We start from the raw sequence: 22,835 nt of genomic DNA, 5'->3' as shown, positions 1-22,835 counted from the left end.
TTTCAATCATATAAAGATCTTCATGATACAGGTATATAATAGTAAGCTTAAGAAAGAGAGAGAGAGGGGGGCTTTATGATGTCATATACATGATGCATTCAAATCTGAACACTTGGAATCTATAAGACAGAGCCTATCAGTTTAACAGCCATGAATTCCCTTAAAATACCAACTCCCTTTAAAATCTGATGAAGTCCCCCCAAACTCTTCGCATCACTGTACATTATAACTAGAATGCCCTCAAAGGGTCAAGGTAATATCATGGTTCCGAAAGACAATAAATATCATTATTTTATCTATGAAATCTGACTTATGAGGTCATCGTCCATATCTCAATTGATATTCATTACATGGGGTTAATTTCAAAGTTGTCAGACATATAAGATTTAAATTAACCGAATTTTACTTTCATGAGAAACACTGAAAACTTTTCTTACTGAGGTAGATTCTGGAGTGGATGGGCATGACTGATTCTATTTACCTATTCGAGGTCATTGAATTGGTTTATGGTCTGTTCAAATGATAAAATGAAATTTCTCAAATACCTAATAATAAAAGGTATTGCCTAGGCCCAAATACTTAAAGTCATTAATTGCTAGGTTTGGCTGTTTGCAGGGTTTTACAAAAGGGCTGAACTAGATGGTGGACATGAAAGCAGAGTCTGATAAGCAAACTCAAGTATTATTGAACTTTTGTTCACACAGTTTAAGTTTTTAAGGCAGCAAATATACAACAGTACTAGTCAGATTCAAGTTTTCTTCATAGCCCGTTTTCATCCTCATCTTGTTAAATTTTTGCTATTAAAGAAACATATGAGACCTTTGGTATGGCCAGGTTGTATAACACAGATATAGAGATGGGCACTTACACTAAGTTACAGCAATTGGTACCATCAAGGTAGCTTTAAGTGATGTTACACAAGTTTCTGGAGAGTCCTCGACCTTCCTGTCGTGTGTCACATGTTAGAAAATGTTAGCTGAGATGGGAGGTCAACGAACTTGCCTCCAGTCCTATGAATGTAACGCTAGTTTACCTTTATCCGTGGGGTGACCTTTATCCGTTGTCTTTAAAACAGCACATTTGGAGTATCAAGTCTGCTGACTGTGGTTTCAAATTTGCAATATTTTCAAAATGTTCCGATTTGAAACCACCGTCCGTCGACTTCACATCCCTACATGCGTTTTCTCCTACAAAATACGAATATAGGTTACCCTCAGATAAAGCCTTCTGGTGAACCAAAGATATATGTATGCCTCAGTGTGATTGAAAGCAGCCGGAATAGCCATGAGAAAGGTGACAGACATGTTGTTTGTTGAATAGAACACTTGGTTATGTAAAAATAATAATTGCTATAATAGTCATCCATTCCAATATTCTTGGAATTGGAGAGCTTGAGAGATCTCGAGGATTATACACAATGTATTGTACAGTAGACACTACACAAAAATAAAATTTTAATAGGCGTTGATACCATCACAGTAAGACTTCTCACATGACATTCATTTCATAGCTCTTCAAAATAAAGATAAAGTGCAGCTACTTTTGAGTCAGCAATCCATTTTGTTGGCAGATTCCAGATTGCTAAACAATAGCAAATCCTCACATCGTGCTGATGCATACCAAACAGGGCACTTAGGCATTGGTGTATTCACCTTTCTATCTTTTACACGCTTTTCATTTGGAAGTTACAGTATTAAGAGGCTTAAACACACCGCTGGTTAATGGGAACTGTCATATAAGACTTAGGTTTGATTTGATGTTATGAATACTTCAAATATTAAAGCTTTATATCTCAATATGTGACGTACAAGAGATTACTTTTTTGGACATGCCTGGAGAAACACAAATGGAGAAAGAGTGCTATCACAGCTAATCCCGCTCTCTAATCAACTTCCAAATGTACCTGGAAATATAATAAGGGATTAGGAGCCTTCGTTACTTTATAGATATGGGTTGGGGATTTAAGCGTTCTTGGGAGAAAAAGAAAACTGAACATAAAAAAACCCCGACTTGTTTGTAGGAAAGTTGGAGACACTCTGGTGTCTGCCAAAACATGAGCTTGCTTCATGAGAGAGAGAGAAAAAATAATGGGAATTTGAAAACCTTAATTAACATAGTATATTGTTTGACAACAATATAATCAAACTGCATGGTATTAAATAAATAGATTTAATCTGGAATCTGGCAGTAATAATCTGAGACACCATGAACAGTGTGGAAGAATGTTGCTAACGTTACCTAACAAAACCAGTCAAAGTACAGCATAGCATATGACACTGTTCAGATTGATAGTAAAGACATTACATTTGGTGTCAGGTAAATTACAAAATCAAAAATTACTGAAATTACAAACACTTTAAGTCTAAATATCAATGCCATTCTAAAGTAGGATAATAATACATAGAAATCAGTCTAGAAGCAATTCCACACAGCAATTGATACATTCGTTTTATGTCACCCTAAACATCTGATTCCAGACAATTTAACATGATCAGATTTGACCATTTCTACACAGAATCACACCATATAACATCGCATCCTAAATTTTGATAGCTACATTCTGCAGATTGCAGAAGCTTGCAGTTCAGTATATTGCTCATCACAGCCATTTTAGTATATCGTCATGGGTCTGACTCCCTCTCGAGATGACGCAAACTTTCATTCCGCCCACGCAAACCCATCCCACCAGCGCACCAGACAGACGTTATCATGTGGATATCAACCATTAGCTCACTACTGCAGCTGGGGATACACACCTCTCTAAGTTTTTTTTAAAGAACACTTCAGGACGGAATTGTTGAGAGAACTAGAGAGCTCAGATCTCGAGGATTATATTGTGCGGCAGACACTACACAAAGTAAAACTTCTGATTGATTCCAGACAATTTTACATCTGATTTGACCATTTGTACATAGAATCACACCATACACAATTAAAGTTTTGATAGCTCCATTTTGGAGATTGCAGGAGCTGGAGCTCAGCATATTGCTCATCACATAGCCATTTGAGTATAGCGTCATGGGTCTGACTCCCTGTCGAGATGACGCAAACTTTCATTCCGCCCACGCAAACCAATCGCACCAGCCCAGCAGACAGACATTATCATGTGGATATCAACCATTAGCTCACTACTGCAGCTGGGATTCACACATACATGTTACACACCTCTCTAAGTGTCTTCATAATTAATCTTACTTCACCTGGTGTTGCCTTATACTACCTACTAAAGGATGCTCTACATCATGACTGTATACTGTTCTTGTACTTTTGCAGAACTTTCTTTGTCAATCAAATACAATCATGTACATTGTACTGACATGACCTACTCTTTTTCTTGTTGTAGAAAGTGCTCGTTTGACTGCACCTTTAGAAATGTGAAATCTGGGTCTGACTCCCTGTTGAGATGACGCATTTAACTTCCATTCCGCCCACGCAAACCCATCGCACCAGCGCAGCAGACACATGGGGATTCACACAATCATACATGTAACACACCTCTTTAAGTTTCTTTATAAGATTACTTCAGGTGTTGTTGAGGGAATTAGAGAACCTGGGATCTCGAGGATTATATTGTTCGGCAGACACTACACAAAGTAAAACTTGATGATTGATTCCAGACAATTTTACATCTGATTTGACCATTTCAACATTAGAATCACACCATACATGTAAAGTTTTGATGGCTACATTTTGCAGATTGGAGGAGCTGCAGCTCAGTATATTGCTCATCATATAGCCATTTGAGTATAGCGTCATGGGTCTGACTCCCTCTCGAGATGACGCAAACTTTCATTCCGCCCACGCAACCCCATCGCACCAGCCCAGCAGACAGACGCTATCATGTGGATATCAACCATTAGCTCACCACTGCTCCAGAAAACTCCCTCCCCCACATTACCGATGAGAGTCATTAGATACTGAACCAAAAGCGGGAGGAACGGTAAGTTACTTGCGAGTCTGTGGGTAGAGGACTCCGCAGCCAAAATTGAAAACAACCACCTTTCAACACATTCAGCTTTGCAGGCACTAAGTCTGTGGATTCACACACAATTGTAATACACCTCTAGGTGTCTTCATAGTAATCTTACTCCAGGTGTTCTATCCAGGATGCTCTACTGTTCTTGCACTTTTGCACTTCTTCAATTAATGATACATTGTACATTGTATCTTGTTACGATATGACTAGTTTTTTCTTGTCATAGAAACTCTGTGCAGTCAGATGAGTGTGTGTATCGAAATTCACACGCTTGTCTGACTGCACCTCTAAAAATGTGAAATTTGATCTTTTTAGGCCCTGTAAAATTATGAAAAAGTTTAATTCAGATTTGCAAGCGGAGCCATAACTAGACCATGGTACCGAAGTTGTCTGGTACAAAGGAGATGTACCAGATGGACCAGATAACATTAACATTCAGGGCAACATTCATTTTTCATCTTTCGAGATGGACAAATGCCTACACAGCAGCATACATTTTTTGTAGATATATGTGAGTGCTGTAACAACAATATGTATCACATTATAGACTCTTGGCCCAAGATGCCAAACTAGAAGATGTAATAGGCAGAGTGTTTGTTCGGTCACGACTTATTCATTTTCTTTACAACAAGTGTAAGCACTAAAATACATTTACACCAAGTATATGATTTACATGTCCTCACTGGGACATATTAACTAAGCTTTAGATTTGAACCTTTACATTACATTACAGATAAAGCTCTCTGTTAATGCTCTTTATTGTATGGTACAGCACCTCTGCTTTGCCCAGGGACACGTTTTATGGACATTATGGATTATGACTTAGTGGGAGTTACTGCAATGGTTGCCATAGGGGTTCTAATAACAGCTTATGACTGCTTATCATTATAATAACATGGCATTTACGGTATCAATAGAATACTGTATCCTCATTGTTGTAAAGGGAAGTTATTACTAGTTTTATATGTTAAAATGCTGTAGGAGATGCAACGAACATAACTTCTAAGTTTACAATTATCTAATTAATTGAAAATTACAAACTTATAGAAATTGTGTGTATATGTCTGTGTGTGTGTGTGTGTGTTTGTGTGTGCGTGGATGGCTGTGTGTGTGTGTGTGTGTACGTGTGTGTTTGTGTATGAGTGCCTGAGCTTCTCTTCTAAGTAATTTGTGTCTTGTAATTTGAGACATTTTTGGGGTGACAAGCAAGGATTTAGTTTAGTATGATGCACACAGCAAGAAACAGACCGTTATGTCTGTAGTCATGACTTGAATGTTAAAAAATTGGTCAGCTAAGTCAAGTATGAAATTAAGGGCTAGAAAGAAAAATGAGTACTAGAATCTTATAAGACACTTCATAGCTTTGCATATTGATGCTACGTTATCAATAATTTATCCTGTGAAAGTCATTCAGAGACTGAAGACACTCACAGGACATCAGGCTAACACAAGAGTCAGACAGTCTCCAGCTCAATTTTTTTGTCTGACACTCTCATTGATGGGGGTGGGGGTCTTGATGAATAGTTGGGGTGTTGCAAAGGAAAAGGCAAATTTTGATTCAACTGAAAAATGGATCTGCATCAAACGCTACATCACCTTTGTCCGTTGTTTGAGAAACAGGGTATTTCAGGATTTCAAGTGGAACAGATGGTTATTTCGAGTAAATGCTGTAATTTAAAATTTTGCAGTTTGAAACCATTAATTGACCTAAATATCCCTAGATGCCATCTTTCTAAAATCAACGGATATAGGTTACCCCGCGGATAAAGGTGAACTAGCATTATTAGCTGGTATAACCACCCCACGGCATAAGACATTCAGCTTTTTGTGGTGGGAGGTGTGTGTCTTGATTCCAACTTTTTGCTGTTAAAACTATCATCAAATTAGGCTCATGAAAAAATATGTTTTCATGTAACAAAGTTGGGGTAGTCAAGTTTGCATCCTGGAGACAGCCTGACTGGGACGGAAAAACAAACTCTGCACGACCTGTGGTAACCTCCGCCAACGAAATCCCCGCGGTCTTTCATCTTCGGACAGAATTTCACAGATGGTTTGTTACAATTGAAACACTAGAGGCGAGTAGAACAGTTTTTACCCCAAGCTCGCTACCGGGATTCGAACCCGCGACCTATCGCGCTGGCAGCCAAGCTCCCAAAACCAAGCACACAACCAATTTGGTCAAAAGCCTGACAGGCTTTGGGTGTAGGTTGGCAGTGCTTGAACTCCACTGTTACAGTTGTGGCGTAAGGGGTGGGCAAATTTTCATTCTGGAGACAGCCTGACTGAGACGGAGAAACAAACTCTGCACAACCTGAAGTAACCTCTGCCAACGAAATCCCCGCGGTCTTTCATCTCCGGACAGAATTTCACAGATGGTTTGTCACAATAACCCCTGACATCCAGAAAGGGAATTGTGCATTCTGCACATTCTCCTGTGCTCTCCTGTCCCTGTTTCACACCACTTAGGAAACTAAGCAGGGCTCAAATACCACCTGCATAATGCAGGTTAGTGCAGGTGAAATTGGAGCTGCATGTGCAGGTATATCTTGTGTCTACCTGCACATAACCTGCACTGGTCTATGTACTGGGTTTTATACATAAATGACAGATGGTTTGTTAGTGCAATAACCCCAGACATCCAGAAAGGGAATTGTGCATTCCGCGCATTCTCCGTTGCTCTCCTGTCCCTGTTTCACACCACTTAGGAAACTAAGGAACTCATCAGGGCGTAACACACGGTTGATAACTCTAAATCACAACACCTTGATTCCTCCTCAATTAGGTGTGAATGTAATGTAGGGTCTCAGATGGCCTGTCGGGAAGACGGCTGTTATTCAGCCATTAGTTCCACAAGGATGGCAATGCAGGAAGGAACACTGGGGCCTGGCAGGGGTGTACACATTATAATAACACAACAGGGTTTCATATTGTGTGTAATATATGTCAGGGAAGACGTTGTGCATGGTCTGGCAGAATAACTGAATCAGATTCTAGAGTAGTAGAGGTAAATGTCAATTGTCTCAGACTCAAGTTTTTTTCTGACTCAAATTAAGATAGGAATATGTAAGGGCCACAGTTTTCAAATTTATATAAAATCATCTAGTATCTGTAATTCATTTTCCTGAAATTCTAAAACCTATGAACTTAGTTATAGCTATCTTAATGGAGTGAAACATTGAAAATAAAACGTGGATTCCAAAGTTCTAACATGTATTTATTTCATCTTTTTGGACTTGGCAATGACAACAAATTATCCAGGAAATTTGAATTTTTTTCAACTGGACAACAAATTTTGATAATGTATTAATTTTCATTTCGTCTGAAAATATACAATTACATGATATACCACTAAAAACTTAAAATTTGCATATCTGAAAATTGGTAGATTGAAATAGAGACCCCCAAAAACTGAAGCAATGTCTGAGGTGATAATATGGGAGTCATATCAGAGGCAAGGACCTACCAGCAAACCATCAATTTTGCCATGAATCTTTCATACAGCAGTGTGGTTTGTGCTGACATGCATTGCCTGTTCAGCCACAGGCAATATTCTTATGGATGAGTGTTCCCTCCAAAACTCCCCTCGGCTTTCCAAAGTACAAATCTCAGCATATTTAGGTCAAAAGGCGATACGGCAATGCTAAATTATTCATCCCCGAACACCAGTGGGGTCGGCCAGTGGGTTGCTATGACGTCAACTTGCAGATGAAGGCCGAACCGCCCGAATTATTGATACGGATCTGTCTCGAAGGACGGATCGTCCTATTTAATGATTAATAGGCAGGAGCGGTCGTTCTTGTCTTGTGGTAATTTGAAGGACAGTTTTACGGTAAAATGACATACAGGAAGGGGAAGAGGAACATTGGAGGAGAAAAAAACTAAATTAAACTTAACTTAAAGTTGCAATCAAACAAAAAATTGAAAAACAATTTGATACCAGACAACAGTAAGCATCTTTCAGCTTGGCAGATGATTTGGTCAACATGAATGAAGTGAAATCGTCTTAAAACATTTGCTTCGAAGTTGGAATATTAAAAGTAATCATACCAAATATAGTTAGTCCTTTCCATTTGTCCTCACTGTCTAAATTGTCCTTTTGCCTTTCCATAGTTTTGTCATTAATGAATAAAGGAAGAACTGTTATTATACTGAATATTGATAGCAGGTCATAAAATAATTATGATTATGATTTTTTGGACCATATGGATAACGTTATCAAGTTTTACTGCGCCTAATGTTATTTTTTCAAAGAGAAAATATGGCACTTCAATACGCAACACTGCAATGAAATTTACTTTCTCATGCTTAATATTATCTACTAGGGCAGCAGGAGCTGAAAGAAACACCTTAGAATTGCATGGCACCTGGCCTTAGTGCTGAAATGTTGCTGTGATAAAGAAATAAGATAGGGCAATAAACCGGGCCGTAAGGGCATGGCCGCAGTAAAATCTGTCTGAAATGTCAATACCATAGGATAGAATAAGTCCTAAAGGGCACAACTGTTGTAAAATTTGTATTAACAATCTGCCTGAAGCCTGACAACTCAAGATTTCTTGGTTCTCTGATTTTGTTATGGAAATATTTGAACAAGTGCATGAAACTGAGTAGTAATTAATTTAAAAAAAACAAAGGGGTATTCTTCTTCATTTGTAAATTAACTCGTTTTTCATTTTTCTTTCTAGCATTTTAGCACATTGCCAAGGTCACCACCCACATACAGGAAATCCATACCTTTAACTTATTAATATGCGATCTTTACGACAACAAGCTTTGATAATGAAGCGATGTGTCTTGATTAAGGTTGGATTAGCTGTGCAGGAGTTTGTGTGAGTGGGGATGGTAACTGTCATGTAGCTGCCACTAAATAAGGCTTTCAATGGCAATTACTCACTCCCAAATTCCAACACTGACAAAAAGGAAACATAACTCACAGCAAGTAGAATACTACTGAAGAAAACTCTAAAATAGACCTGTTAAATACTCAATATAATACCTTCTGGGGACTCAAACAGATGAATAAAAGAGCTTGCTTTATGAAATCTCAATAGTTTAATGTTTTTGAGCTTTCAGTTCATTGATTTTTTCTATACTTTATCTTTATATAACGCCGGTTCACCTTTATCCGAGGGTGATCTATATCCGTTGTTTCTAAAAAAAGCGTATTCAGGGACATTACGTCGACAGACGTTGGTTTCAAATTAGAACATCTTTAAAATGTTGCAAATTTAATATACTCAATGTGCTGTTTTTAAAGACCACGGATATAGGTCACACCGCAGATAAAGGTGAACTAGCGTTAACACTGTAACACCTCTGGCAAAAAATTTGTCGTACGATTGTTGTAAGATTGCAACTTTCACGCTAGAGATACTAGTAGGTGATTGACAGCTTCAAAATGTCAAAGCTTAGAAAATGGTTTAGGGTGCTGTTTGCATAGATGATGGTAAGTTTGAATAGCCCTTTTCCACATTTTTGTTGAATTTTATTTGTATTGCAGTATGGATGATTCCCAAGCACAAATTTTTAAAGATCCGGAGGATTTCAATCCATAATACAAAAAAGAAGCAATTCCTTGTCCCACTTAGCTTTGTCCCTCTATCACGCAGCAAGGAAATTGGTCTGTCTGCAACCAACGCTGACATATAATGGTCATTTCGACAGCTCCTTAGATAACGTACATTACAGGCAATATCTTCTGGCGCCAGGCTTTCATAAAGAAAATGCCAGTCATGACAAGTGTCTTTATCAGGGTGCCAATCTTCCTAGCGAACTGAGTCTTTCTGACTGATAAACGAGAAATTGGAAATAACATGCTGTTATGGTTTTCCAAGTTTTTTTTTTTATTGTCCCGAGCTTCTGGTTGTTCCGTTTGTGGGCAAAGATCTACAAACGACCTTGTCCTTAGCAACAGCAAGCCGGTTAGAAGATATAAGAAAACTGCACTGCAGACTGATATTTTTAGAAATAACGATTGGTAATTTTTTCAAGAGGCAGATTAACGCTTTCTCTCAATGAAAATGAAAAATCCTGGCATGTAAACTGACAGAGGATTTTCTTAAAGTAATTTCTCCCCTATCAGTGCTCAACTGATACCATACTGTATTTCATTGACAGATCATCAAGACACAGATTAGCATTTCCTCCTGACAAAAATAAAATCAATGAAAAATGAACCTTCGTAAATTGCTGGAGGCCTTTTTAATCACAGTCAGGTTAGGAAGTAATTTCCCGCCTTTCAATGCTCATTAAGTGATAAGAATCACCCCGGAAGACGATCGGTTTATTACACCCATTGTTGTCAAATCACCAATGAGGTACCATTGATCATATGTCTGTACATACCATTATTAAGGACTGTTATTTCTTAACGACAAGTCAGATAATGGTGGGAGGGGCTTCTACTGATGGTATGCCATCTTATGAAAAGTCTCCTAACTATAATTAACTCGTAAATCTTATATGTTTCCTTCAATGAACAGGATAATGCACCAGCATAAATACTGTTTAATTGGTCTGAGGGCTGTAAATGGCATTGAGAAAATTGAAAATGTAGTAACCTAAGTTGCTAGGAAATGCTAATAATATGCAGGACAAATCATGTACAAGTGTGTGGCACTGAAATGTTGTCTCTGCAAATTTGGGATGGCAATTGGGATTTTAAGAAGTTTGTCCCTCCCATTCATCTGACTACGTATACACTGACTTTGTCAACAACTTGGAAGCTGCTATTGGATATTTCTTGGGATAGTACTTCCATCCACAGGGGGCTGTGGAAGAGGACGTTGCACTTTTTTGTGTCTGTATTTTTTAAAGGATAGACAAAGCTATAACCAGCTGCTGCTGCGCCACATGCCTGCAAAGCTGGTTTGTTACGCCGAACGGCGATTATACCAGCTATATAGATACAGAAAGCTGTTGCACAATGTAATACAACAAGATAATTAGAGAACAGAGAAAAATTAGTTCTGACCTCTTGTTGGAATGGTACTCCCATCCACGGGGGGCTGAGGTAGCAGCCTTCTCCTCCTCTCAGTCGTCTCTGTACTTTCCACATGAATCTGAGGTATGCAGAGCGTCGTCGGCCCGCTAGGGGGCTCCTCTTCAGCGAGCCTACTGCAGTCCTGCGCAGACTTCCCCATCGGACCCTTCCCCAGTCTTAGCAGGTTGTTTTCTTCCGTTGTCGTCTGTAGCCTGAGCAAGTCGTCCGCGCTCGAGGAGCGTCTTTTCTGCGGGGTCGAGGGGAGGGTCCGCGACCGAGACAGTTTTCTCTCGGCTTTGGGTTTCTCTGGCTTTACCTCGATGGTGACCTGTGTGGTGTTGGAGGGCTTGGAGGGTCTCCTGTCTTGCCTGTGTTTCCCCCGCGATGTTTCTGGGTTCAGTTCCTCTGGGTCAGCTTCCTTGCTGTTTTCCATGGAGTCCATGCGACTTCTGCAGCAAAGACAAAATGGTTGATACGATTTTGAATGAATGAATGGTTTATTACTTCGTTGCAAGATGCAACAAACAGTTGCAGCCGTTATGGGCTGAAATGCAGTATGATATTAAAAGTAATCTAATCGCAATAAAGATACATTCATAAGCTAAACATAACAAACCTTATAAAACTCAATGTTAGAGACAAAACAAGGAATCCGATGTAAAATCACCACCTTCAATACATTATGCATGTTCCAAGAGTCTTTGTCACCGTAACATTTATTCTTATTATTTAAATTTGCATATTAGGATCAGGCAATACGATGAAACATAGGTCGACAGTTCATTGAACAGATAGTGAGATAAAAGCATGTTTTGATGGTACAAAGTTTAAAAGAGAGTTGAAAAATGTGGAAAACAATAAGTAATGGCACCACTTGTTGAAATTTTTTAACACTGAGCAATCTACTACTGTAACAGTTTGTCATCTTTAAAAAATACAACTTGAAGTACAAGATGGTAGACACTGACTCCCAATTGCTTTTATTGCTTACAGGCACTTCCTTAACTTTTTGGCTGCTGATTCAGATGAATTCAGACAGTCTCTTAGTTCAAAGCCAAGCCCTGTACATGCAGGGCAATATATAAGACAGATGGATATTACACAGCGATTACAACACGTCAGCTATTTCCGTAGGCTTTAGCAGGTGACTCAAGGAAAGCTATGTAAATACACTGCTGACGTAAATTGCTGCGCTAATCTTTTCTCACGCAGCAATTTCCGCAGCCTCACTTGGAGGATTTGTGCCCTGGAGGAAACGCTGATTCCAGTCAATTTGCAGGGTCTGACACAGGGATGAACGAAAATCCTTTGGTGAAACGAATCCGGATTCCTTGGAAAATCCTTTTTTTGTGCTTTGACTTTTCAGGAAAATCAATAGACTTCAAACAAAAAGAGCAGCCTTAAAGATAAAACTTCTATTTTTGACCAGTCCCGTTGTTTATTGGCCATTTCTGACGATGTACAAGCCTTTAGATAAGGTTAAGCCGTTCACTTGTAAAAACTATAAACCTTTAACAGCGAGCTATTCTGGGCTTACGATGGGAGGCAGGTCAGTTATAGCATGCCAAACCCCTTTCATAACTTGCTTCTTCACCGTTTTACTGATGTTGCACCACTAAAACCTCCAATTCCGAGCTCGCTAAAAGTAGATCGTCAGATCTGCCAAAGGACTTGTCCAATTAAGGACGGTTTTAGCGCGATTGGGAAACAGCGGAAGCTTTGCCTACGCAAATGTAAATGGTGTTGTCCATTACTGTTCATATCCGTCAAGAGCCACAACATGCAGTTAGCCATGCAGTATAATGAAGTTCCTATACTAAACTTCCCTTCTTTTGTTTAATATATATACTAAGTATGAAAGTTGTTTTTCACTGTGAAAAGGCAAGAAACTTTGGCTTGTCTTATTATTCAAGGCCTTAACAAGTTTAAAGTAACATAATTGATTGAGTCAGACTTATATATGACTTCAAATTGGGTAATATATCAAGGGTAATTCATAAAACTTATGAATCATCTTTGATATTAGTAATTCCAATTTGAAATGAAATAGTCATGATTTTTATGTCATACCTAGGCCACACCGATTTAATTTCTTGGTTCACAGATTCGCTCGCTCCTATTTTTTGGGAAAAAAAATAAAAATAAAAATTACCAATCAGCAAATTTTCACCATTAATGAAACCATTCACCAACTTTCTGGTGTAGCAAATTGGCCTTTATATCATAAGCTCCTTAAACTGTGGGTACAGGTGCTGTTACTGTACAAAAATAGTGTTTTTGTACTTTTTTCAAGCTTAAAACTTTTTTTCTTTATGTTTTGGATTAGCCGTTACCTTTACCCCAACCATTTTACAATTTTTATTTTTATTTTTATTTCGCCCTCTCGCTCCATATTTTTTATGAAAAAATCCGTGAACCAAGAAATTAAATTGGTGTGGCCCTATGACGCAAAAACGTTCAATACGGGTGTTCCAGACCATGTGATAACTTCCGTATCACATAGGTATGAAAGTTGTATCACACAGGCTTCCTTCAAGTAAATGTAACCATTTTGAGCGGGCCGAGTGCGGCACGGTTGGCAATTCGAATACCTGATTCGGACGTTAGAACATTGCTGTTGTAACACTTTTTGTTCGAGGGCACCAAATTTCTTCAACTTCTGGCGCATTTCGCATCAAAACATGGGTTTTCTCAGGTGGGTATGACATAAATAAAATACAACACGGTGTATTCCGTATCACCCGAGGTACCAGCCTGACAGCCACTGTGACTATACTGCGAGACTTCAGCATTGTGCTCTGTCAACTGCAGCATTTTATGCTTATCAAGATACACACTAACTCTGACAAATTGTTCAAATTTACTGCATCAGTTACTTCTTTAACAGTGATAAATTGCCTCACTTCATACAGTTAAAGTCAGGAACTGCATCTACAACGTTATTAACACAGACAGGTGGGCGGGGATGTAAAAGGCGTGTAATTATGATTTGTCAAATTCTGATATATGTTGTAATCATCTTTTATGACTGTTTGAAAAGGGGGCACCTTGCCAATATGAATAGCACACTGTCAGTTACACGTATAGAGAATTACTTAAGTTATGTCGAAGTCAAACTTTTATTTTTTCCCAGTCAACATAGTGTGAGAGAGTATCAAATTCAACAAGTTTGGAGACCTCATACCTCCTTGAATATAAAAATATGAAAAAGTGAATGTTCTTTCTCTCTTTCTCTCTCTCTGTTTTAGTATAATCCATCCTTATATAATAAAAAAAAAGGAATTAGTCTAGATGACTGTGACAATTGTAGGAAACTTTCCTGCGTACAATAACTGAAAGCTTGTAATTACTGACGTACAGACATAGTAGTTGGTGTTGGCTAAAAGTAAATGTAGAATAGTTTGTTGACCGAGCATTTTGTTAGTAATCGACTTTCTGTGCACGCAAAGACTAACTTCAAAAGAAACTGCCTTTTGTTCTTGCACACAATCACGCTAGCTTAAGGGCATGGTAGTGGGCTGTGGCTAAAAGTGACGTAGTAAAGTTTGTTGAATGTGCATTTAGTTAATCAGCTTTCTAACAACACACGCACAGCCTTAAATGGCATACGAGACTCAGACTTTTTCTGCACACATTGACTGACAGCTTAGGGCATGGTAGTGGGCGGTGGCTAAAAGTGACGTCGTAAAGTTCATTGACTGACAGTGCCTTTGTTAATCTACTTTCTGCACACGCATGGACTGTATAATATATATATATATATATATATAACGGCATATGAAACTGACATTTTCCACACACAGTCACTGTCAGCATGGTAGTGCATGGGCGGTGGCTATATAACAGTGAGATAAAGTTCGTTGACTGCATTTTGTGCAATTGATCGTTTGCGCACACACAGGCTAATGGCATATGAGACTGACTTTTTTCTACACAGTCACAGTGACCACCAGCTTAAAGACATATTAGTGGGTGGTGGCTAAATGTGAAAATTAAAGTTCGTTGACTCTGCATTTTGTTAATCGACTTCCTGCGCACGCAGAGACTAACGGCATATTATATTAGAGACTGACTTTATTTCTATACACATGTAAAGACTGCCAGCTTATTTTTAGGGCCGAGTAATGAGCAGTGGCTGAAAGTAACTAGGCTAGTAAAGTTCGTTGACTGTGTATAATCGATTTCCTGTATACGCCTTTTTACTGCACATGACTTCTTTGAGACTGACCTTTTTCTACACAGTGACTGTCAGCATGATAGTGCATGGGTGGTGGCTAAAAGTGACGTCAGTAAAGTTCGTTGACTGCGCATTTTGTAATCTTCTTTCTGCATGCACAGTCACGCAGAGACTAACGGCATACGAGACCGAGTTTTTTCTGTCAGCATAATAGTGAATGGGCGGTGGCTAAAAGTGACGTAGTAAAGTTCGTTGACTGAGCATTTTCTTAGTCGACTTTCTGCGCACGCACACAGATTGACGGCATACGGGGTTGACAGTTGTTTCAGGGGCACAAACTCTCTATCGTGTAGGTGTGTCGGCTCAATTTCTGCGAGGCACTGAACTACGGCAGTAGTGCATGGGCGGTGGCTAAAAGTGACGTTACTTAAGTTTGTTGACTGCATATTTTGTTAATCGACTTTCTACGCACGCACACGCACAAGCACAGATTGATGGCATACGGGGTTGACAGTTGTTTTAGGGGCACAAACTCTCTATCGCGTAGGCGTGTCGGCTCAATTTCTGCGAGGCACTGAACTACGGCAGTAGTGCATGGGCGGTGGCTAAAAGTGACGTTACTTAAGTTTGTTGACTGCATATTTTGTTAATCGACTTTCTGTGCACGCACACGCACAGATTGACGGCATACGGGGTTGACAGTTGTTTGAGGGGCACAAACTCTCTATCGCGTAGGCGTGTCGACTCAATTTCTGCGAGGCACTGAACTACGGCAGTCACGACCATGGACCAATAACCCCTCCCATCACCACACAATATCCTGCAGACAGCCCGGGAATGAAACCGCGTGGGCGGGAGGGAACGATTGACGTCATCTCCTCCGAAACCTAATTGCAGCGGACCTAAAAATAGAGCGAGGGACCTCGAGTGGTAATAAGTCAGGATATTGGGTCGATTCACACAAATCAATTTAGAATTAGATGCCGGATGTCAATTTGAAGGGTGCGTGGTTTGATACCCCGAGGTAATATCGAGGGCGGTCCAATGTAGTGCCTGACAAGAATTCAAGTGCCTCCAGGTCTCTTGGATTGGTTTTATGAATTATACATCAATATTTGAAGTGCATAAAACTGTCACTTCTGCAACAGGCAAAAGTAGTGTCTGAAAAGATTTCATGCTGCTCAAGGTCTCTAGGATATGATTGTCTGACGCCACTAAATCTGCTTCATAACTGGTTTTTTTATATAAGAGAACCCCCAATTCCTTTCATGTTGTGGGACTTTAAGTCATGTTGTGGGATTCTAACTAAGTATGTGGTTACTTTAATGATGATTGCAGCTCAACAGAACAATAATTGCCACAGTGTGGCAGAGGAGGAGTAACTCACACAGGAAGTCCACCCCATTTTGCCTTGTCTTAGGGCTGTTTGTGTTACTTAGATTTTGTGTCCAAAAAAAAGTCATTCACAACAATTGATAACGGTTTATGCTTTTTTTAATGCTTTTTTTATCACAATATCAGGCAGACTCTACACTTTATCCTTAACATTATCCTCAACATTGCCCCTATGCATAAATACATGAGGTTACACTGACATCACCATTATGCCCTAAGATTATGTCATATGTTAAGTAATATCCAAAGGAGGTTCTAATGGGTAATTAACCTTTGCTACTGGCACCTCCCTCCCTTCAAATTGGTTTTGAGTCTCGGATGATTCCATTAGCTCAAGGTTAATGGAATTACACAATCAAGTCATGGTTTTCTAGACTTGCAGATCCTGAGTCAGAGACTTAACATTAAGTGTCATCATTCTGTTGGGCAACCTGGGGCTGCTACATTACAAAACAGACGCCTGGGTGTCTTATGTGTGCATACATGTACAGTCAAACCTGTCTATAGCGGCCAATCAAGGGACTGGAGAAATGTGGCCACCATAGACAGGTGGCCACTATAAAGAAATTGCTGATCGAGCAAGAAGTTACATATGATTTCATTTTCAGTACTGATATTTCTCACCAAGTAACATTCTCGATCGTCTTAAGATTCAACTTACCCCGCCAAAGTTAAATCTACCAAAAATTACAAAAAAAGTGCAGTCTTGTATGTTTGCCCTTCCATCCCAACACATCTAATGCTAGTTCACCTTTATCCGAGGGGCAACCTATTATTGATATTGAGTCGACGGACAGTTGTTTCCAATTGCAATTTTTATCTTAATCATAACATTTTGAAACCACCGTGGGTCGACTTATTTTTTTTTAGCATCCATGAATACCCTGTTTCTGGAAACGATGGATAAAGGTGAACTAGGGTTACATCCTTCTGTGAGCCATATCTATCTCAGTGAATACCAAGAGCAATACTCGACCTCACATGATCCCTACTTTAGCTGTTTGAAATTGCAGTGTTGCAGTGCAAAATAATCCCCTCACTTGGCAGTGAAGTTCCTATATGCCAGGTATCTTATTGGTCCTTTACAGTTAACATTTTAGGAATCAGCTAAGGCCACACTGACAAGATTTTATGGATGACATCCATGCTTGCATCCTTTATGTGCCCAATGATCTTTAAATTCTTTGAGCCCTCACATCCATTTTTCCAGCCCCCACATCCGTTTTTGTGAGTCAAAGGCACGCCACTCATAAAATCAGTTCATCCCAAGGAAGTAACATATGCATCTCCCTTCTTGGTCTTGTATGTTTGCCCATCCATCCCAACACGTATACATGTATATTCTTATGCGAGCCTTGTCTATCTCAGTGAGTACCAAGGACATACTCGACCTCACATGATCCCTACTTTAGCTGTTTGAAATTGCAGTGTTGCAGTGCAAAATAATCCCTCTCACTTGGCACTAAAGTTCCTACATGCCAGGCATCTTATTGGTTGGTTACATATAATAACTTTACAGTTAACATTTTAGGAATCAGCTTAAAGGCCATACTGACTTGATTTAATGGATGACATCCATGCTTGCATCCTTCTGTGCCCTATGATCTTTAAATTCTTCCAGCCCTCACATCCGTTTTTCCAGCCCTCAGATCTGAGTTTTTGTGAGTCAAAGGCACGCCACTCATAAAATCAAGTCAGTTCGTCCCAAGGAAGAAACTTAAGTATCTCCCTTCCCGTCATCAGCACCATATGAATTATTCACGAAGTTCACCAGGAAGGTTGTCCAAGATTACAATCTGCGACCCCCATTGACCCAGGCTCTTCTGTGTTATTAATGCAAAGGGAATAATGACAATGCACACCACACAGCAATCAACTGTTCATCCTTCTTGGGGTCGTGCAAGATTCAGTCTTTTGTCTGCTAGACTCATGACATTTCAAACATTCAGATTCAGGGTTATTGTTATTGTTATAGTTATGTTACAGTAGTGACTGTTAACAGGTATATTGTCTTTAGTCCAAAATTTCCTGTTATTTAAAGCTGTTACAAGGTATCTGTTGTCCTGAAACAACTGATCTTCTCTGTCTTGATGCACTACATGTACATTTCAAAATATGCTCATGATATTGAGATATAGGGATGTTGCACTGTTCAAGATTAATTCGCTCTTGGCTTCAAAGTTTCCTGTTATTTCAAAGCAGTTACAAGTCGTTAGCCATACTGAAACAACAGATCTTCTGTCTCTACACATGATATTTCAAAATATGCTCATGAGATTGAGATTTTAAGGGATGTAATTCAGTCTTGACTCAAAAGTTTTCCTATTGTTTCAAAGCAGTTACAAGTCATCTATGCTGAAACAACCTATCTTCTACGTCTCTGCACACAACATTTCAAGATATGCTCATGAGATTAAGATTTAGGGATCCGATGTAACGCTAGTTAACCATTTTTCGCGGGGTAACCTATATCCGTTCTGTATAAAAGCAGGGTATGCTGGGATATCAAGTAAAGCCGGACAGTGTTTTCAAACTGAAAATTATATTTTAAAAATATGGCAACTTGAAATCATCGTCCGTTGACGTGATATCCAAGATAAACAACCTGTTTTTAAAAATGACGGATATAGGTTACCCCACGGATAAAAGTGAATTAGCTATAGCGTTAATTCAGTCTGGACTCAAAAGTTTTCCTGTTATTTCAAAGCAGTTACAAGTCATCATCTATGCTGAAACAACCTATCTTCTGCGTCTCTACACAGGACATTTCAAACATGCCCCAGGGCCAGCATGAAGGGCCCTTATCTCAGGTGAACAGATGGCGCGGGAGGATGGTAAGTCCGGCCGCACGACTCCAAACATGTGCCACAGGCGGAGACAAACAACCCTGCCACTGTTTCAACGGGTGGTTAACTGTGTTCAAATGGCTCTCCAGGGATCGCACACGGCCAGGGTTTAGGATAAGAGACATTCACTACTGGGTGGAAAATGTGAAGGGACAACAGTGGTGCCATGTTGAAGTTTTTACGGGCAATGGCTCGAGTTAGTAGTGAGCAGAATGCAGAGCACTGTAGGATGTTCAGACAGCCATTACTGTAACAGTGGAGAAAAAAGAGAATAAAAAAAGAATGCACAGAAATTATTTAAGTTGGACAAGAAAGAGAGAAATATGACAAAAAAATAGACTTTGAGGTCAATCATAGCGCTGCCTGCTTTTAATGTTTGATTTCGGATAAGTTGTCCAATGTCATTTATGGATAAAACTGTTCCCTATATTTTTTTTCTTTTGGAGCCCTAAATAAGTCATCAAATTTCACTTGATTGTTCTTCAAATAGATGCTTAAATGTTTCCTGTTTTCATGATAGTAGATAAAAAAAAACATCATACAATGAAACATCACACAATAAAACATGGAATGATCCACAGCACACTTAGTCTAGGTAAAATGGATTGTTTTTACAGAGGAAGCATGATACCCAAATGCTTTTCAAACAAATTTCCTGCTTAATGGAACAAGTTGAAAGACAACCATTGTGGATTACAAATGTATCTACTTATCTTTGTTCTTGGAAATCAGACCCTGTATCCTGGAAAATCTCTTGGCAATCTTCCAACTTTGACTTAACCATTAACTCATTTTGACAGAAAACACACCATAGCCAAGAGCTTTTCCAGAAAATATAACTTGACTTCCAAGAACTCGAGCAGATATAATCACATATGAAAGCCAAGCCACACTGGGGAGTAAATTATGTTAGCCAGATTGTGTGCTCAGGCAATCATATCCTCCAGTAGTGTGCAGCATTTAGTTGCTTTGACGAACAGCAATCAGGGTTACTGGAACTGAATTGTATCATCACCTATAAAAGCATCACACGGGAGTACACCATTTGGCTTTGATGCTATAAATCATCAGACAGTTCAAACTAAATAATGGATCCGAAAAACCACTCATTAATAGCTCCTGCAGGTGTGCTGTTAACACACTAAGATACAGATATGCCCACACATGGACACACACATGCACACACACACATGCACGCACTTACACACACATACAGACACAGACACAGAAAAACACACACACACAAATAAACAAACAAACAAATATATTCTATAATTAAATAAGAAGGACCTTCTATTACACTCCTTCCTTTGCTTCCTTCAACCTGCAAATTAAGAATACGTCACACAGTATGTCAATAGGAGGGTTAATTGCATGACATTGCGTGATTTTCGCATCGTTGGTCTGACTTCAATAGTGACGGAGGCTTTATCATTCACCTAGTTGAAATTATCATATGATTAATGCAAAGAGAATTCTTCAAGAACCACCTGACAAGAAATTATCATGTTTGATATTAACCATGCTGACAGTGAATGTACAATCGTGACACCCTTGAGGCTCATGTTAATCTCATTTTCCATCCTTCCTCTCATCGTAAAGGACCTGGCACAGGAAGCGTCTGCTTGGCTGGATTATAAATCATGACCTAACGAGCCATGGAAGGAAGCGGAAGCACTTTTCGAGTCACCAAATTACGACTTTGACAAGTTTTCATCACAGATGAATGGGCATTTTTCACGCAATTTTGACTTACCTTAGAACCTTAAAGGCTATGGATAAAAGGTTTTCAAGACTCTGTCAACCAGAAACAGCGGAGAAAGACCTAATTAAGGCGTTGATGTTTGAGAAGGCATTGATCTTTGAAAGTTGCAACATATCAGAGTCACTACAGAATATCTTTTATGTATTTTATACTCTGGTGATTTTCTTATTAGTCATTCTATAGCTGCCACTATATTGTATACTAGGGAGGTAGTGATTTCAATCAGAGTTGACTACAAGACTTTTCACCTAACAATTTTGATATCAATCTTAATGCAGTAGACTTTTGGCGCCAGGTATGCATTCAAAGTTGGCTGTACAAGTTAACGGTAACGTAGTAGAGAGAAAGTAATTTACAAAAATATATTTTGTAAAATTCCTTAATGTGTATACCATTTGACAAGGAAACCAAAGTTGGTAGGGGCTTCACAATAGGGTACTACCAACAGTTCACTGTCTCTAACAAACACAAAATGTTGCAACAGCAAATAAAGAGCACTATCGTAGCACAGACAGGGCTCGAAATACCACATATGCAGGTTAGTGCAGGTGAAATTGGAGCTGTGCAGGTATTTCTGGTGTCTACATGCACCCAACCTGCACTGGTCCATGACTCCATGTACTGGGTTTTATACATAAATGTCCTATTAGGTAGGTGTATATGGATTGTTATTAGCTGCATTAACTGTTACCACCTATAAAGTATTAAAAAAATAAAAATGATTTGTGAACAATCTTAAGTTAAGAGTGGTGCAGGTAAAATTTGTCTGATGCAGGTGATTTTCAATGTTACCTGCACCAGTGCAGGTATGCAGAAAAAAAGTATTTCGAGCCCTGACAGACCAGTATTCTGGTTCCTACCAGAGTCTGTATCTAATCCCTCCAGCACGACCTGGAATCCTTGAGTGAGGTTAACTAGAAATCACTGGTCTGGAGACAGTCATCAAGACTAATTCCCCAATTTTGACCCCAAGGACAAAAGGGCAAAACCATGCATACCCAATCGTCGTGCAAACGGCGCATCATCACCTTAGGCATTCTTCGGACACCGCGCCAAGTCGGCTCCTGCGATCCTTTATTTGGCGCAACGTTACCTCATAAGGACACACCATAAAAGCATAATCCCGAAGTACATTACAGGGAGCAAGATAGCAGACAGCCTTTTCTGTATATACGCCCTGTAAACTTTGAGGACTTACCCACTAAAATCTGACTCAAGATAAAAATCTACCTGTTGAACTTGCACCTAGATGTTTTTGATCATACACAAGCTATTAAGTAGCACGCTATTGGAACTATTTATATGACAAGGCATAAAAGTTTACCTTTGAAATTCAGATCCCTACATTTATGGATCGCACGTAAAAGGGTCTTAGCTATTCCGGTACAGCCTTCTTTCAAATAAGCTCTTTGCACTGGTGCCCAAAATAGAAGGATGAGGATAAAAGCCCTGACACAGTGGTTAAGTTTACAGGACAGGTAATGGAGTGAAACAAGACTCAGCTGCATTTTGCACCTTCGTGGACTGAACTTGAAATTGCTCGTTAAAAAAATTAATTTGAAGATCCAAACTATATCTGAATATGTTATCTTCTGACTGTTCTACATGTATAACTTTGCCTAGAAACATGTATACGACTACCTTTGATTTGTGAGATTAAATATTTTGCATATATTTGTTGCTACCAATTGTTGTAA

At 39.2% G+C, this 22,835-nt stretch overlaps 1 protein-coding gene across 2 annotated transcripts in view; it reads right to left on the bottom strand.

Moving 5' to 3' along the window:
• LOC118428907 (ankyrin repeat and fibronectin type-III domain-containing protein 1-like) overlaps positions 1-22,835 on the bottom strand; it is a 163,790-nt gene that overhangs the window by 96,500 nt on the left and 44,455 nt on the right. For both annotated transcript variants that reach the window (XM_035839191.1, XM_035839192.1), the window contains one exon: positions 10,947-11,404. In XM_035839191.1, the coding sequence (XP_035695084.1) occupies positions 10,947-11,404 (458 nt within the window). The remainder of the gene's footprint in view (positions 1-10,946; positions 11,405-22,835) is intronic.

Source organism: Branchiostoma floridae, chromosome 13, assembly GCF_000003815.2.
Source record: "Branchiostoma floridae strain S238N-H82 chromosome 13, Bfl_VNyyK, whole genome shotgun sequence".
Taxonomy (NCBI): domain Eukaryota; kingdom Metazoa; phylum Chordata; class Leptocardii; order Amphioxiformes; family Branchiostomatidae; genus Branchiostoma; species Branchiostoma floridae.
The sequence above is the reverse complement of the archived record's forward strand: the minus strand, read 5'-3'. Positions and strand labels throughout refer to the sequence as shown.